The sequence below is a fragment of the Scomber japonicus genome, chromosome 18 (assembly GCF_027409825.1).
Source record: "Scomber japonicus isolate fScoJap1 chromosome 18, fScoJap1.pri, whole genome shotgun sequence".
NCBI classification, from domain to species: Eukaryota; Metazoa; Chordata; class Actinopteri; order Scombriformes; family Scombridae; genus Scomber; species Scomber japonicus.
In genome coordinates, this window is record NC_070595.1 from 22,075,769 (window position 1) to 22,094,098 (window position 18,330).

The 18,330-nt window shown below is 39.6% G+C and overlaps 2 protein-coding genes and 1 long non-coding RNA gene across 3 annotated transcripts in view; 2 read left to right on the forward strand and 1 right to left on the reverse strand.

The window, feature by feature from the left end:
• The window catches only part of LOC128379520 (myosin heavy chain, fast skeletal muscle-like), a 28,652-nt gene extending 17,520 nt beyond the window's left edge, over window positions 1-11,132 (forward strand). The window contains exons 40-41 of the mRNA XM_053339160.1: window positions 10,976-10,991; window positions 11,117-11,132. The gene's annotated coding sequence lies outside the window, so the exon portion shown is untranslated. The remainder of the gene's footprint in view (window positions 1-10,975; window positions 10,992-11,116) is intronic.
• LOC128379518 (myosin heavy chain, fast skeletal muscle-like) lies at window positions 660-11,534 on the forward strand. Its single transcript, XM_053339158.1, has 39 exons — window positions 660-863; window positions 1,046-1,189; window positions 1,403-1,559; window positions 1,655-1,682; window positions 1,771-1,873; window positions 1,959-2,051; window positions 2,124-2,187; window positions 2,312-2,410; window positions 2,492-2,595; window positions 2,673-2,811; window positions 3,079-3,197; window positions 3,572-3,721; window positions 3,801-3,971; window positions 4,048-4,354; window positions 4,467-4,546; window positions 4,643-4,730; window positions 4,830-4,947; window positions 5,050-5,173; window positions 5,272-5,408; window positions 5,498-5,753; window positions 5,867-6,109; window positions 6,196-6,372; window positions 6,484-6,629; window positions 6,723-6,813; window positions 6,906-7,295; window positions 7,399-7,525; window positions 7,757-7,875; window positions 8,131-8,327; window positions 8,439-8,622; window positions 8,711-8,876; window positions 8,980-9,104; window positions 9,214-9,522; window positions 9,600-9,803; window positions 10,135-10,260; window positions 10,388-10,558; window positions 10,699-10,803; window positions 10,896-10,991; window positions 11,117-11,248; window positions 11,514-11,534. Exons 1-39 carry the CDS (start codon window positions 660-662, stop codon window positions 11,532-11,534), a joined length of 5,814 nt encoding a protein of 1,937 aa, XP_053195133.1.
• Window positions 11,535-12,682: 1,148 nt separating this feature from the next.
• On the reverse strand, window positions 12,683-13,247 carry LOC128379572 (uncharacterized). The gene is made up of 3 exons (XR_008323404.1): window positions 13,222-13,247; window positions 12,830-12,868; window positions 12,683-12,717 (listed from the first exon to the last, which is right to left on the reverse strand). It is a non-coding gene; the product is annotated as an uncharacterized LOC128379572 (long non-coding RNA).
• Between the last annotated feature and the right edge of the window lie 5,083 nt (window positions 13,248-18,330).

Consider the following 18,330-nt stretch of genomic DNA (forward strand, 5'->3'; position numbering starts at 1 on the left):
AACATTAACAGGTAATTTTAAGGTCATTTTACTCACACTTTGCTTTTTGACCATTCAGATTTAGCACAGATGCCAGGAAAAAAATATACTGCTACAAATGTATGCACAAGGCAGTATAATCACTGTAAATGTCAGTGTCACAGGATTAGTGGCAACATGACAAGAATACATGACCAAATTGAGCAGGGCACACCTACTGAGAAGACAGTCCCCCTCTATAAAAGAAGCTGCTCAGGACTCTGACAATAACTGGTAGGCTTCCAACTCAGGTGAGTACATAGACTTCAAGTAGTTAGTATTGCTAAAAGGTAATTTATCAATGATAAACACTGTATTACATTGCATAATGGAGCATAAGTTTTTTTATACACCATGTGATACCTTTCATTTCTGAATATGATACGCACATTTTGATATATATAGCTACTCATGCTTTACCATTTATCAATAGGATCACAACGAACTGGCCTGACTGTATTCCATCTTCTTTTTGGACCAAAGAAGGTAAACATAGTTAATTCCAGTTGATATCCACATTTTCAAAACACATCTTACCTGATGAGCCTACCAACAGTAAATTAACATTTATTAAAAGAAATACAAGAAAAATACAGTATGTAAGAGTTCTCCTTATTTTCAGTCTCTTGTGAGGTGCTATCATGAGCACAGACGCAGAGATGGAGGCCTATGGCCCGGCGGCCATCTACCTCCGAAAGCCTGAGAAAGAGAGGATTGAAGCTCAAACTGCTCCATTTGATGCCAAAACAGCCTTCTTTGTGGTTGAACCGCAGGAAATGTATCTCAAGGGTAAACTCACCAAAAGGGAAGGTGGCAAAGCCACTGTTGAGACAATTACAGGAAAGGTAGGTGAATGAATACTTTATTTGGAACACTTGAAATACAGTCCTTTTAAAACCTTGATAGAGTTTTTACACTAATTGTTATGAGACCCTGACAGTGAAAGAGGATGATATTCATCCCAAAAAAGATCATTTGAAACACTGTCCTGATAAAATGTGTATTTTTTACTTCATTTCCCATTCAGACTATCACTGTGAAGGAGGATGATATCCATCCCATGAACCCTCCAAAGTATGATAAAATTGAGGACATGGCCATGATGACCCACCTCAACGAGCCTGCTGTGTTGTATAACCTCAAAGAGCGTTTTGCATCATGGATGATCTACGTGAGTGTTTAACTTAAACATAAATCAGAGTGAATAAAAACTCTGATCTATGTGTTAACAGACAAACTTTACTTACATAAACAAACTTTTACCAATAATGTTTTCTTTTTTCTACAGCCATTACTCTAAATGAAGCTTAAATTTAAATGTCAAAGTCAAATGGAGAGGCAATGTGTTTAATGAAGTTTAGAGTGAATTCTCTTCCCTTTTCAGACCTACTCCGGCCTTTTCTGCGTCGTCGTGAATCCCTACAAGTGGCTTCCTGTGTACGATTCTCAGGTTGTGGGAGCATACAGAGGCAAAAAGAGGATTGAGGCACCACCCCACATCTTCTCCATCTCTGACAATGCCTATCAGTTCATGCTCACAGGTAAAATCAAACTTAGTGTTAAACTCAATGAGACAAAATAGATAACTGCAGCAACAAGTATAGTTTTAACTTGCGTCTGACTGCATACATTTCAGATCGTGAGAACCAGTCTGTCCTGATCACGTAAGTGTAACACATCTTCTCAAGATGATTCTTTAGAAATTTCTTAACTATATAACCAACAACTAAGCATTATCCTTTAATTCCCCAGTGGAGAATCCGGTGCAGGAAAGACTGTCAACACAAAGCGTGTCATCCAGTACTTTGCAACAATTGCAGTGGCTGGAGGTAAAAAAGAGACGAGCAAGATACAGGTAAAATTGGTTGTCTGTTCAAAAAAATTGCCACAGCTGATTGTTGTTGGATTTTTTAATATGGCTTAATAATCATTTTATGTAGGGTTCGCTGGAAGATCAAATCATTGCAGCCAACCCTCTGCTGGAGGCCTATGGTAATGCAAAAACCGTGAGAAACGACAACTCCTCTCGTTTTGTAAGTATATATAACTTTCACATACTTATTGTTATTTAGAGTCAAACTAACATATTTCTTATTAATGTCTAGGGTAAATTCATCAGAATCCACTTTGGCTCCACTGGAAAGCTGGCTTCAGCTGATATTGAAACATGTGAGTTATTTTTTCTCACTGTGAAAAGTTTTCTTATAGTTGGCAACATGAGTGAACAAATGTAGTGTCTTGCATTAACTATTGTTTGATGCTCATTCATCACCAATTATTGTCTACAAAACAGATCTGCTGGAGAAGTCCCGTGTAACCTTCCAGCTATCTGCTGAGAGGAGCTACCACATCTTCTATCAGCTGATGACTGGCCACAAGCCTGAACTCCTGGGTATGTTATAATGAAATAATCATATAACAAGAAAAAAATTGAATTGGTATAGACTACTGCATTTCCTCTAATGTTTTTCAGAGGCTCTTCTGATCACCACCAACCCCTATGACTACCATATGATCAGTCAGGGTGAAATCACTGTCAAAAGCATCAATGATATAGAGGAGTTCATTGCAACAGATGTAAGTTCATTGTAATTTGTAGAACACAAGTAAATTATTGTCAGAATAACTAAATTTCTGCTTTAAATAATTTATAGACTGCCATAGACATTTTGGGCTTCACTGGTGAGGAGAAGGTTGGCATCTACAAGCTGACTGGTGCTGTGATGCATCATGGCAACATGAAATTCAAGCAGAAGCAGCGTGAGGAGCAGGCTGAACCTGATGGCAATGAGGGTAATTGTAATCATATTGTTATATTTTACATCACAGCACATTACAGCAGGTTCACAAAAATATTACAATATTACAAAAAGAGCACTGAGTTTTTGCATAAACTTGATAACAATTCATCACCCTGCTACAACAATGGGTTATATTTTTTGAATATCTTAAGCAACATTTCTGAGCTACAAAGGAGTTCTGACAATCAGTGTACACAATACCACATACATTGTTGTTTTGTTACTTCATAAAAAGTAAAAAGCTCTGTCTTTCATTCAGAGGCTGATAAAATCGCTTACCTCATGGGCCTGAACTCAGCTGACATGCTGAAAGCTCTGTGCTATCCCAGAGTCAAGGTCGGAAATGAATTTGTGACCAAAGGTCAGACTGTTCCACAGGTAAATGACTTTACAAAAACTAAAATGTTTGAAGATCAAGCTATTAGAGCTGCAACTAACAATTTTTTTATTGTCTTTGTGTCAGCACACTACATTGTAGATCTATAAAATATCAAAATATTGAAAAATGCCAATGAAACACAAATGTACTCAGTTTACACTCATGTAAAATGGAGAAACAGTGAATGCTTAAGAAACTGGAACCATTGAAGGTTTGGCATTTTCACCAGAAAAAGGGACTTTTAGGAATTAACTAATGATCAAAATAGTTGTTGATTCATCTTCTGTCTGCCGATTAACTGATTGATTGTTAAAGCTCTGGAAGCAATGTGCATAAAAAAAGGTTATATACAGTCTTTTGCCTCTTCCTCTAGGTTAACAATTCTGTCAGTGCTCTGTGCAAGTCTGTCTATGAGAAAATGTTCTTGTGGATGGTCATCCGTATCAATGAGATGCTGGACACAAAGCAGCCAAGACAGTTCTTCATTGGAGTGTTGGATATCGCTGGATTTGAGATCTTTGATGTGAGTGATCTGAAGAATATTTGAGTTGCATCACATCAACATTGTTTTTCTATGACTGATTATATCACCATTATTACAGTTCAACAGCCTGGAGCAACTGTGCATCAACTTCACCAATGAGAAACTGCAACAGTTCTTCAACCACCACATGTTTGTCCTGGAGCAAGAGGAGTACAAGAAAGAGGGAATTCAATGGGAATTCATTGACTTTGGTATGGACTTGGCTGCCTGCATTGAGCTTATTGAGAAGGTAAGACACAGCCAGGTAGAACTAAACTCTTGCTTTCAGTACAGGCTAAATACTCAATTAATCATTTCCCCCTCAGCCAATGGGCATCTTCTCCATCCTTGAAGAGGAGTGCATGTTCCCCAAGGCTACAGATACTTCTTTCAAGAACAAGCTGCATGATCAGCATCTTGGCAAGACCAAGGCGTTTGAGAAGCCAAAGCCTGCAAAGGGCAAGGCTGAGGCTCACTTCTCCCTGGTTCACTATGCTGGTACAGTGGACTACAATATCAATGGCTGGTTGGACAAGAACAAGGACCCCCTGAATGACTCAGTTGTGCAGCTCTACCAGAAGTCCTCAAACAAACTTCTGTGCTTCCTGTATGCATCTCATTTTTCAGCTGATGGTATGAAGCTAATGCATTGCATTTTTGATCAAATATTGGTTTCCTTGAACATGAAACCCTGAACAATTAATAAAAAGTTAATGACTTAGTGGAACTCTGTTTTGGAAAACAGAGACTGCTGGTGGTGCTGGTGGCAAAAAGGCTGGAAAGAAGAAGGGTGGTTCCTTCCAGACTGTGTCTGCTCTTTTCAGGGTAAGTTTAACTTTTGCAACAATACTGATCAAATTAAGCCTGACTGTTGAATGTTTTGAAGGTGACATTTTTGAATTGACAACACTTCATCCCCAGGAGAACTTGGGCAAGCTGATGACCAACTTGAGGAGCACTCATCCTCACTTTGTGCGCTGCCTGATTCCCAATGAAACAAAGACTCCAGGTTTGGTGTTTTTGTGTTTGCTTTTTTTTCTAGAGATATAATCACTGAAAATGAATACCTGAATTGTTATTAAACTGAATTATCTTGTATAATGTGCAGGCCTTATGGAGAACTTCTTGGTCATCCATCAGCTGAGGTGTAACGGTGTGCTGGAAGGCATCAGAATCTGCAGAAAGGGCTTCCCCAGCAGAATCCTATATGCTGACTTCAAGCAGAGGTGATATAATTTAATAAAAGCAAATCAAGTTGATTTCAGTTGAGTTAAAAACAGCCCACCAAGATATGGGGTCACTGTAAGTAACAACACAATATTTTCTAGATACAAAGTATTGAATGCCAGCGTCATCCCTGAGGGACAGTTCATTGACAACAAGAAAGCTTCTGAGAAGCTGCTAGGCTCTATTGATGTGGATCACACTCAATACAAGTTTGGACACACAAAGGTGTGTTTCTTTGAACAATATCAAAACATTTATCTTGTGCATGACTCCCATTGTAGCCATGTCTGCTAATAACTACTTTCAATCACTTCACATCATAGGTGTTCTTCAAAGCTGGTCTACTGGGTACCCTGGAGGAGATGAGAGATGACAAACTGGCTAGCCTGGTGACCATGACTCAAGCTCTCTGCAGAGGATTCCTCATGAGGAAAGAGTTTGTTAAGATGATGGAGAGGAGGTACGAATATCATACAGTACACACTGAATTGCCTCTTGAATTCCAAGGTGATGTCAAACCAAAAATATCAATTGATGCTATTCTTTCAGAGATGCCATCTTCACTGTCCAGTACAACATCCGCTCATTTATGAACGTGAAGAACTGGCCGTGGATGCATCTGTACTTCAAGATCAAGCCTCTTCTGAAGAGTGCTGAGACTGAGAAGGAGCTGGTCGCGATGAAGGAGAACTATGGGAAGATGCAGTCAGACCTGACTACTGCTCTGGCCAAGAAGAAGGAGCTGGAGGAGAAGATGGTTTCCCTTCTGCAGGAAAAGAATGACCTGCAACTGCAAGTGGCATCTGTGAGTAAAATGCACACTTCTATTTGCCAATTTTAGATGTTTTGCTGCTACTTAATGTAAGTTGTGAAATATTTATCATCCAAACTAATACCACATGTATGTTCAAATCTTAGGAATCTGAGAACCTCTCAGATGCTGAAGAAAGGTGTGAAGGTCTGATTAAGAGCAAGATCCAACTTGAGGCCAAACTCAAAGAGACAACTGAGAGACTGGAAGATGAAGAGGAAATCAATGCTGAGCTGACTGCCAAGAAGAGGAAGCTGGAGGATGAATGCTCTGAGCTGAAGAAAGATATTGATGATTTGGAGCTCACCTTGGCTAAAGTGGAGAAGGAGAAACATGCCACCGAAAACAAGGTTTCATTTATTTGTACTGTTTGTACTTTACATAAAAATATAGAAATGGAAATGTTGGAAATGTTAAACTTTTCACAATATTTCAGGTGAAAAACCTGACAGAGGAGATGGCATCTCAAGATGAGTCTCTTGCCAAGTTGACCAAGGAGAAGAAAGCCCTCCAAGAGGCTCACCAGCAAACACTGGATGATCTCCAGGCAGAGGAGGACAAAGTCAACACTCTGACCAAGTCCAAGACTAAGCTGGAACAACAAGTGGATGATGTGAGGAAACATTGCTTTTGATAATGTGTTTGTATTGTTAACTTTAGTGAGAATTGACACTGACAATACCAAACATTATTTTATATTAACATTATAATATTATCTCAAAAGCTTGAGGGATCACTGGAGCAAGAAAAGAAGCTCCGTATGGACCTTGAGAGAGCCAAGAGGAAGCTTGAGGGAGATCTGAAACTGGCCCAGGAATCCATAATGGATCTGGAGAATGACAAGCAGCAATCTGAGGAGAAACTCAAAAAGTAAGTACAAAATTAAGTCACTGATAAAGTTCATTTACAGAAAGTCAGAGATGTGTCAGCCATTAAGCATTTCTTTTTGCTCTCTGCATTAAGGAAAGACTTTGAGACCAGCCAGCTGCTCAGCAAAATTGAGGATGAACAGTCTCTTGGTGCTCAGCTTCAGAAGAAAATCAAGGAGCTCCAGGTTAGTATTTCATATGAATATTATACTCAGTGACGGAAAAACCATTTAAACCAGTTAACAATCCTTCTTGATATTACCATAATCAAATCTAGGCACGTATTGAGGAGCTGGAAGAAGAAATTGAGGCTGAACGTGCTGCTCGGGCTAAGGTGGAGAAGCAGAGAGCCGACCTCTCCAGGGAACTTGAGGAGATCAGTGAGAGGCTTGAGGAAGCTGGTGGAGCAACAGCCGCTCAGATTGAGATGAACAAGAAGCGTGAAGCTGAGTTCCAGAAGCTGCGTCGTGACCTTGAAGAGTCAACCCTCCAGCATGAAGCTACTGCAGCAGCTCTCCGCAAGAAGCAGGCCGACAGTGTTGCAGAGCTGGGAGAGCAGATTGACAACCTCCAGCGTGTCAAGCAGAAGCTGGAGAAGGAGAAGAGCGAGTACAAGATGGAGATTGATGATCTTTCCAGCAACATGGAGGCTGTAGCTAAAGCAAAGGTATATCCAAATATGAAAAAGTTTAGAATAAATGAAGACTACCTCCATGTTCACTTTATTTGTGTCATGTACAGATTATTATATATACTTTTGTACAATACAGGGCAATCTGGAGAAAATGTGCAGAACCCTTGAAGACCAATTAAGTGAAATTAAGTCCAAAAATGATGAGAATGTTCGCCAGTTGAATGACTTTAGCGCTCAGAGGGCAAGACTGCAAACAGAGAATGGTGTGTACCCAAAGATGTGAAATGTATAATATGATATAAATCAGTGTTTGCACATATGTTTTGCACACATATATATATATATATATAATCCACCATGTTTTCATGTATTGACTATAGCCTTTCCATTTGTACACTTTTTTGACTTGTGTGTTGTGATATAGTTTCAAATAGTCTGTTTTCTTTTTACTGTAAGACGATATTCAAATTGTATTCTTACTCTTATTTGTGCAGGTGAGTTTGCTCGCCAGATTGAGGAGAAAGAAGCTCTCATTTCCCAGCTGACTAGAGGCAAACAGGCTTACACTCAGCAGATCGAGGAACTTAAGAGACACATTGAGGAGGAAGTGAAGGTAGAAGATCTTATATTGGCATTGTCTGCTATAATTAAGTGTAATTGGACTGTGTGTCAAATCATCAGATATGCTTCAAAAAAACCTGAATCTAATTAAAGATTTAAATTCAAATATCTCCTACTTCTTAGTTAACATGACAAAATTAAGCTACTTGGCGGGATTGGATATTTTGTTAATGTAACAACATACTATACTTGTGTATTTGCCAGAATATGTTAAGACAATTAAAATGCCTCTTGCCATGTTCATTAGGCCAAAAATGCACTGGCCCATGCTGTTCAGTCAGCCCGCCATGACTGTGATCTGCTCAGAGAGCAGTTTGAGGAGGAGCAAGAGGCTAAAGCTGAGCTGCAGCGAGGAATGTCCAAGGCCAACAGTGAAGTGGCTCAGTGGAGAACCAAATATGAGACTGATGCTATCCAGCGCACTGAGGAGCTGGAGGAGGCCAAGTAGATAAATACTTATAAATGACTTTGTTTGCTTTTCAGACAATTCAGGATCAATATGTGGAATTATATATATATATATATTTTTTTTTAACTAAAACTTGCTCACTACAGGAAAAAGCTTGCTCAGCGTCTGCAGGATGCTGAGGAGTCCATTGAGGCTGTGAACTCAAAGTGTGCCTCTCTGGAGAAGACCAAGCAGAGGTTACAGGGTGAAGTAGAGGACCTCATGATTGATGTAGAGAGAGCTAATTCTCTGGCTGCCAACCTTGACAAGAAGCAGAGGAACTTTGATAAGGTAACAGGAAATCAGAACCACACTGGTTTGAATGAAACACAAATTTATCGAGATAATTAATTATTGTTATTAATCTATATAATTCTAGGTCCTTGCAGAATGGAAACAGAAATATGAGGAGGGCCAGGCAGAGCTGGAAGGAGCCCAGAAGGAGGCTCGCTCTCTCAGCACTGAACTGTTTAAGATGAAGAACTCTTATGAGGAGGCTCTGGATCATCTGGAGACCATGAAGAGAGAGAACAAGAACCTGCAACGTAAGTCAATTACAATCTACATTTGAAAGAAAAATAATCAGTCATTACCAGTTATGCAGCATATAAGAATGTGCTATAAGAATATCTTTTTTTAACCCTGAAGAGGAGATCTCAGATCTGACTGAACAGATTGGGGAGACTGGAAAAAATATCCATGAGCTTGAAAAAGCCAAGAAGACTGTAGAAAGTGAAAAGGCTGAAATCCAGACTGCCCTGGAGGAGGCAGAGGTATTTTTTATTTTGTTTGTTTGTTATTGAAATAATTCAAATGAGTTTTGTTGCTGTGACAGAACTGCCATTTTGGTATTTAGCTATACAAAGATGGCTTTTCTTGCAGGGTACGCTGGAGCACGAGGAGTCCAAAATTCTTCGTATTCAGCTTGAACTAAACCAGGTCAAAGGTGAAGTAGACAGGAAGCTGGCAGAAAAGGACGAGGAGATGGAGCAAATCAAGAGGAACAGCCAGAGGGTGACTGACTCCATGCAGAGCACTCTCGATTCTGAAGTCAGGAGCAGGAATGATGCCCTTAGAATCAAGAAGAAGATGGAGGGAGATCTGAATGAGATGGAGATTCAGCTAAGCCATGCCAATAGGCAGTCTGCTGAGGCTCAGAAACAACTGAGGAATGTCCAAGGACAGCTCAAGGTGAGTTTCACACTGATCACTGAATGAAGAAATGGTTTCAGAGTAATGAAGGTTAACATATATCTATTTGTTGTCAGGATGCCCAACTGCACCTTGATGATGCTGTCAGAGGACAGGAAGACATGAAGGAGCAGGTCGCCATGGTGGAGCGCAGGAATGGCCTGATGGTGGCTGAGATTGAGGAGCTCAGAGCCGCTCTGGAGCAGACAGAGAGGGGACGCAAAATGGCTGAGCAGGAGTTGGTTGATGCTAGTGAACGTGTTGGACTGCTTCACTCTCAGGTTTGTTTTCATAAATACTAAGACCCTAATGTTTTGAAAATGCATCATATATACATATATTTTCTTATGTATGAAAGGATTTTGATGGCATAGTTACACTTCAGCCACCAATGCACACGAGTGTGTCATCCCATACACCACCACTAAACCTGCAGTAATGTTTTTTGTTGTAGATCAGTTGATTTATGTTATTATGATGTAATGTTATGTCATTTGGTGAAAGAGAAAATGAAGTTCAAAATGTTTTATTCATACCTAAAGAAAAATTAGAAAAAGGTGGTTATAATGTATATATATATAATGTTAAATGTATATTTTCTCAAATATTCAGAACACCAGCCTGCTGAACACCAAGAAGAAGCTGGAGGCCGACTTTGTGCAGGTTCAGGGTGAAGTGGACGATGCAGTTCAGGAGGCAAGAAATGCTGAGGAGAAAGCCAAAAAGGCTATCACTGATGTAAGTTTACACCTGTAATTCTTCAGTTTTATGAATAATTAAATATGTTTGTATGAGGCCATAAACTAATAGTATAATAAACTCATTATAATTTAAATTTGCAATCGAAAACTTCTCTTTATTTCAGGCTGCCATGATGGCTGAGGAGCTGAAGAAGGAGCAAGACACCAGTGCTCACCTGGAGAGGATGAAGAAGAACCTGGAGGTCACAGTCAAGGACCTGCAGCACCGTTTGGATGAGGCTGAGAACCTGGCCATGAAGGGTGGCAAGAAGCAGCTTCAGAAACTGGAGTCAAGGGTATGTACTATATTTATAATAAATGCCCATATAGTCCAAGGATAAAAACATACTTCAAACTCATCAAATTCTGCTTTTTCTTTCTCTTAACTGAAATCCTTCCTGGTACAAAACTTTGGTTATTTATTGTTACATTGCAGGTGCGTGAATTAGAGGTTGAAGTTGAAGCTGAGCAGAGACGTGGAGCTGATGCTATTAAGGGAGTCCGCAAATATGAGAGGAGAGTAAAGGAGCTGACCTACCAGGTAACCTCTGATTTTAGTAAAAACTATGCTGATTTCCGAATTTCCAAATGTTCTTTCTATACTGCATCAGTAACATTGCTTCTTTTATATAGACTGAGGAGGACAAGAAGAATGTCCACAGACTTCAGGATCTGGTGGATAAGCTGCAGCTCAAAGTGAAGGCTTACAAGAGACAGGCTGAGGAGGCTGTGAGTGAAATGTTTTGTATTTTTTCATATAGATATGCAGCACAAATTAATAACTGCAGAAAAAAACACACTAATATGATGTAATGTTAAAATTACAAAGCATTTAAACTCCAAACCCTTTACAGGAGGAGCAGGCCAATACTCACTTATCCAGATTCAGGAAGGTCCAGCATGAGATGGAGGAAGCTCAGGAGCGTGCTGACATCGCTGAGTCCCAGGTCAATAAGCTCAGAGCCAAGAGCCGTGACACTGGGAAGGTAACTGTCTTATTCAATTTAATTATATCATGTATCAAACAAATGCATATACACTATTTATAGATCCATGTGCAATCACTATATACAGACCCTTAATAAATCAACATCTTTCTGTAACAGTACATGCTTTAACTCGTTATAACATCACATAAAATATGTTTTTCTTTTTCTTTCAGTACATACTGAATGTTTGTTGTATTTATACTATACTACATTCTGAACACTGCAAAGTATTAATCTATTAATCTATCTATTTTAATTCCAGGGAAGTGACTCTGCTGAATAAGACAAGATCCAGCTGAATCATTTCAATAAAGTTCATATAATATGAGCTGCTTGAGAATTATCTTCTGTAAATCTTAAATAAATGTTGAAAAATCTTAAGTGTTCTGTTGTCTTTTTACTTCTTGCTTTTCATATTAAACCTCAGATACACCAGCTAGCTTAGATAACAGTTACATGAAACTATAACACTTTGTATCAATAAGACCAATCTGGCAAATAATTGCCATAAATTCTTTGCTGCAATGTCAATTAAGATCAAACGTTACACCCATTTTCCATTATGTGCTCCAGCTGTGATGCATAAATGAATGAAACAGGGTCTTTCATTCATTATGCATGTGGTTCAACTCATCAAAAGAAAATATGAACTGTTGATGACATTTAATGTTGTCATTTCTCTTTATTGTTTTTTTGTTTTTCTTCATAGTGTCACACAGTTTGCCAGAGTTATGAGCGTAACCTCCTTACAATTTCTCTCTTTGTATGAGCAGCTAATATTAATAATGCAGTATTATTGTTAACAGTTATTGTTTTAAAAAAGTAAAGCAATGATTTCTCATCTACACAACTGAGTTTGAAACAAAATAGATAATATATACTGTACATCTATTGAACATGTAACTATCAAACAGGAAAAACAAATAAATAAATGCCTCAACAAATAGCTTACCCAAATTACAGTAGGTCTATGACAACTATAGATACAATTTTATAAAAATTGTCTGATAAACTTTTGTTAAACCAGTTACTGACACCTCATATTCATTTCCATTGATTCCTCGTGCCTATTGTTTATTTCCACCATCCTTCTTATCTTTCTTTCCACCACCCTTTCCCTTTCCTTGTTCTGCCTTTTCCTTCCCCTTCTGCAGCTGGGCTGTGTGAACCTTCTCAATCAGAGAGAAGCAGTCATCATCAGGACTGATACATCTGGTCACATGTTTTCCTTGTTCATTGGTTGCCCCTTGGTTGGGAGATGATGGCCTTGAGTGGGCCTTGCTGGGACTGGCGTGGCTTGGAGAGCAGAGGCCGGATTTAATATCTTCTTTTGGCACAAGGTTTAAGTTGAAGGAAAGGGGTCTGCCAGGTGCTGGGCTCAGAGGGATCACAAAATTATCTCCTGGGGCTCCTAAAGTGAGGAAGACTTCTGGGAATGTACACGGCTGGTCGAAATGCTTATGTCCCTTTAACAGATAAAAGAGTCAAATAAGAATTGATGAAAGCACACATCTATCATAAAGATTACATCCTTTGGCAAAAAGTTCACATATCATCACAAGCTATGGCATAGCTTACCTGCCGTGGTGTGAAGCTCATAGACACCTTCACTGTGAGCTGTGAAGAAACATCATGTCATTGTTCTATATGAAGTGTTTCAGTGACTATTGCATTAAGATAACATTTTAAAATCACAACAAGAAAGTCACCTCAGCAAACCTCACATAGGAGACACCAAAAGAGCAGCATTCCCTCCCCCTTATTGAAACCACTATCTGGAATAGGCTACGGTCACTTTGCCTAAATATATAATGATATATCATTTGATGTACGTATATGTAAAGCCCTAAAGATGAACCAGATTGGTAAGTACATTAATTTACTGACCCTTTCATATGACCTCTGTATATTCATATTTCCAGCACTCACACATGGTGAAAAGAGTTTTGCATTTGAGGGAAACTTTTTACCTGTCCTGGGGAATTTTGCTTCTGATATTCTGTCTCGGGGGTGAATGAAGCAGACTTGGGCAGAGGTCTCGGGGAGCCAGATTCTGCAATTTGGGGTTGAGAGGAAGGTCTGGAGTTCATTGATGTTGTTGGTGTACTTTCAGCCACAGTGATGTGTGGGGCAGGAGCCTTGCAGAAGAAAAAGACAGAGCTGTCAAATATTCCTCCTAACACCAGTGATAAATGTGCATCACATTTAGAACTGAGGAGCCATGACGGTGTAACAAAACCTATTCTGCTCAACTATTCTAGAGGGGGAAATGTGGGTTCAAGGATGAAATTTCTGCCTTGAATAGTTCTCAAGTTACAGTATTGTAGTCACAAGAATGTCTGCACATCATGTTCTACCATTAACCTTGGAGGAGGACAATCACAAAAATAAAATGGAAATACATTTAAGACAGAGCTGTCAAATATTGCTCCTAACACCAGTGTTAGATGACACAAAGGGGGCGGCTGTGGCTCAGGCGGTAGAGTGGTCGTCTTCTAATTTGAAGGATCGATTCCCAGCTCCTCCAGTCCACATGACAATGTCAACACTTAACAAAAAATTGCTCCCATTGCTGTGCCAACACTGTATGAATAAGAACTTCCTCCTGATGTGCAGGTTGGCACCCTGTGTGGTAGCCCCTGCCATCAGTGTGTGAATGGGTGAATGAGATGTAATGTAGAAAAGTACAGTCCATTTACCATTTAAGATATTCTTTTTGTTCACACCACTTATTATTTTAATAGGATATAACTTACTGGGATTCCAACTTTTGTATGACTCCTAGTTTGTTTTCCTTCAGAATTCCCATGTATCCTGGGCAGGGGAGGAAGTGCAATACGCTGATCGTCTAACCGTCCGCTCTGACTGGAGGCAATCATTTTAAAGAATGCGTCAGCTTCTGCACCTGTTACAGAGAGTCAAATGTTATTTTAGTGGTATCTCGGAGAAGAAAACCCATACTTGACCCCATGTGCTCTGTGTTTTTCTGACCTGTGGGTCCATTATTTAAAGCACTTCCATTGTGTGTGGGTGTGACAGGTGTGCTTCTGTTGGGTTGTAAAGAGCAGCGTTGCTCATCCATACGTCCACCTTGTGCATGACTTATCATATTAAAGAGCTGTTCCTGCTCAGCTGGCGATGCCTCCTAAAGAAAAGATTGAAAGAAGTGAAAAGCAATGAGAAGTGGGCCAACTTAGAAATGACACACCAAATAAAGGCTATCTGTCCACCAACACTTACGGTATGTTATTTTGATACTATAAGAACACAAATTTACAGGACATTAGAATACAGACAAAACTCTGAGCTGTGCATTGTGCAGAACGGTGTCTCACCTGCTGATGGTCAGTTTTGGCACGGTTTAGGGATGGTGTCCTTTTGAAAGGTTTATTAGATGTGTCTGAAATAGGATGGTCTTTGCGCTGAGTAGATGGAGTACCTATCTTCTGTGAGATTTGGGGTGCAGAACATCTCTGTTCATCCAGCCTTGAACCCTGTGATAGAAAAACATGATTAACTACAGTCATGTATCATAACAGTTGGGTGTATATTAGCAATTAAATGTGTGAAGAATAAAATGACAAAAACAGTCAACAACTTTTCACAATGGTCTTTACACCATGATACATATGGGGCTAACCTGGACTTTGGAGACCATGTAAAACAAGTAACTTGGATCTGTCTCTGCAGCAGCTGTTGTTGTGCCTCCATTCTGTATCCCTGGCAACGAAGGAAGAGTTACTCGCTGGTCATCAAACCGTCGGCCCTGAGAGTTGGCCAGCAGGCTGAAGAACTTTTCAGAATCTGTACCTGGGAGAGTACAAAAGAGACATATTAGCTATATGATCAAATGTGTAAAGAGTTACTAAATAATAATAAAATGAGTAATTAAACGATAATTTTAACAACTAAAAAAGCAAATCTCTAACCTTTGGGCACTGTACTCTCAGTAGTCTTGTGTTTGGGTGTAGACTTGGGACTCGGGTTAACCTTTAATACACATCGCTGTTCATCCATTCGCCCACGCTGGGCATGATTCATGAAGGAAAAAAAATCCTGCTGTTCAGTTGAAGTCATGACCTAGATGGTAAAAAGAAGGCATTAAGCTTGCAGATCTAAAACATCATTGTTTTAAATGTGGATGTCTTTACCTCCCAAGGCTAAAACTGAAAGCTGTGGCTTTACCTTTTTTGGAGATGCTTTATCTTTGCTCTTTGAATGTTGTATATCTGAGCCAGGGCTGAAGGAGGATGAACGTGGAGGGCCTGAAACAATCGCAGGCTTATCCTTTTGTGATGAAGACTGGGCCTCTGGTGTCTGGAGCTTGGGTAAGGTGCACCTTTGGTCCTCCATTCTGGAACCCTGAAAATTGAGTAGACAATTTTCCATAATTTTTATTCAATGTATATAGTCCCATGTCAGTCCCAGTCAACTGTCCCATGTCAGCTATTCTTAAGGCTACATGATGTAAGTTGATGGCATTGACATGACATTTCCATGGAAACAGACTTTCACGCATCCAAAACATGGGGAAGAGTGATACTGCTAGCTGTAAATTTATGGCTCTTTGGCATTTTTCATCGCGCAAAAAATTACATTGCATTTGTGTATTTTGTAAGGAAGACAAAGGTCACTATTTTGGATTTGATATGTGTTTAAAATGGGTATTGCAGTCCAAATTCATAATATTGGACAGAGTTGTCTCCCCCGTCCCCTCCTCCCCAGACTCAAAGCTCATGCATGTTTTTAGGTCGGGTGAAAATCTATCTCAGTTGGTCCAGTTTGTTTGCTTGCTTCCATGGCAGCACTGTGTTTGTGTGCCAAAGTTTCATACATCTGGGGGTGTTGAAATGGGATGTCCATGGCCTCTTAACACTGCACAACAACCTCTTAATACCATGTTACATGGTGGTTCAACCTGATCGTGGTGCTGGCACGTAATTTTAACACATTATGTGCCAGCACCACGATCAGGTTGAATGAGCACTGGGCACCGGAACAGAAATTTCAAAGGAGAACATACTGGCTGTAGTATTATAGTCGCAGAAGCCAGTATTTCAATTTAGCATGTTCCTTTAATCTCTGATAACATATCATGGTCATTTTATGAGTTAGTATAGTTAATAAATTACATATTGGTCCATTTAAAGAAATGTTGGAAGTACTAACCTGAACTTTAGAGACCATGTAAGTCAAAGAATCTTCTTCAGCTGTAGATTTAGGATTTACTTTCTGTAATCCTGGTAATGACTGAAGAGATACTCGCTGGTCATCGAGCCGTTGGCTCTGTGTGTTGGCCAGGAGGCTGAAGAGCATTTCAGAATCTGAACCTGGGAAGATGAAATGTGAAAATGTGTGTAATCGTTAAGTAACTATATAGGCAATGCAACTTGTCTGAAATGGGCTCTGTCATAAAGAAGAGGCAACTGAAAGAATTGCAACACAATTCTGTAAATGTTTACAGAAATATTTATGAATACAGCCAGTTATATTAATCATTCACCTGTGTTTAATGTACTTGCAGCATGTTTTCTGTCTGTGTGTCTAGGTGTGCAGGGTGCACTCCTGGAAACATCCAGGGAACAGCGCTGGTCATCCATGCTTCCACGTTGGCCATAGCTGATCATATTCATGAACCTCTGTTGTTCGTCAGCTGTTTCTTCCTATCGGGCAACAACAGTACAATAATGATCTGCCCAAAATAAGGATGATCAACTTTTAATAACACAATCAAACAAATCAGAAGAACAAATCTGTAATGGATAAAGAAACCATAATGACACATTGGGAAAGCACAGACCTTAACGGAACTGGAGCGGTCACGCTGACCGGGAACTTGTAATTGGTTGGCAGGCACTGTCAGGAGCCTCCTGTTCATATCTGGAGTACTCTCTGTTACAGAGATGTGAGGTGCAGAGCCATCAAGGTTATTACTCCCTGGTGCCTGACAAAAAGTCACAGTTTGGAGCAGAGGTCAGACATTTCTTCATTACAGCACCTGTGCGGGTGTATGCTGTCAGTCCTTTACAACTTGTAATTAAGTACCTGGCAGTCCCTCCATCCCTGCACGTTGTCCAAGGTATTGAGGAAGTTCTTGTTGTTTGAGCCTGTGAGGAGTAGGGTGAAACAGTCAAGAATAAATCTACAAATGGACACATACAATGCAGAGGGTATTTTGGTGTCTACTGCCCCAACCTGTTGATGAGGTTTTAGTTTGTGCAGTTTTAGAAGGACTCAAGGCGCAACTCTGATCATCCATTCGTCCACGCTGAGAGTAACTCAGTATGTTTAAGATCTGCTCCTGTTCAGGGGTTTCCTATTGAACATAGGTCAAAATAAAGGGCAATTAGATGGAACTATCAGAACTGGTAGACAATGTTTTTCTCTATTGTCCTATATAATTGTCACCATATCACAATGAAAGTCTTGACACTAATGTGGGGGATCAGTTTAAAATACCAGTGCAACATATTAAATGGTAACGAATGACATTGTTAAAATTGTGATAAAATACTGTAAATAATGGGAATGCATACATTTAAAAACAAGATATGAACGCCTCTGTCATTTTTTAGAAATAATTTAAATTTGTGTTAGAACATCTTAAAATTATACAATATTTAATACTAATAAGAACAACATTATCAAAAATATAAAGGATCCAAACAAAATGTCTCAAAATGTACAAACTTTCAGGATATTAAGCGATATTAAGTACATCTTACCAGCACAGTGTCTGTAACTTCTGATTTTGTGTCCATTCCAGCAGCTGCCATAATGAAAAATAATACAAAAAAGGAAGTGGTGGAGATCCCATCCAATACTTCTTCAATGGATTTTTTGTATGTGCAATGGAAAATATGGTCCTATTCGATGTTTCGCCGATGTTTACTGGATATGGCTGGGTGCAAGGCTTTTAACTAGAGTTAAGTCCGGAGTATTAACCCATTGCCATTAAGATCCCAGCCCATGCCCCGTTCTTAATATGACCATCTGTAATCCCAGATGAAAACATAATCCTCAGCATGGAGAGGGATGATCTTTTTCCACTAGGTGTATATGACTCTCCTTTGCACTAA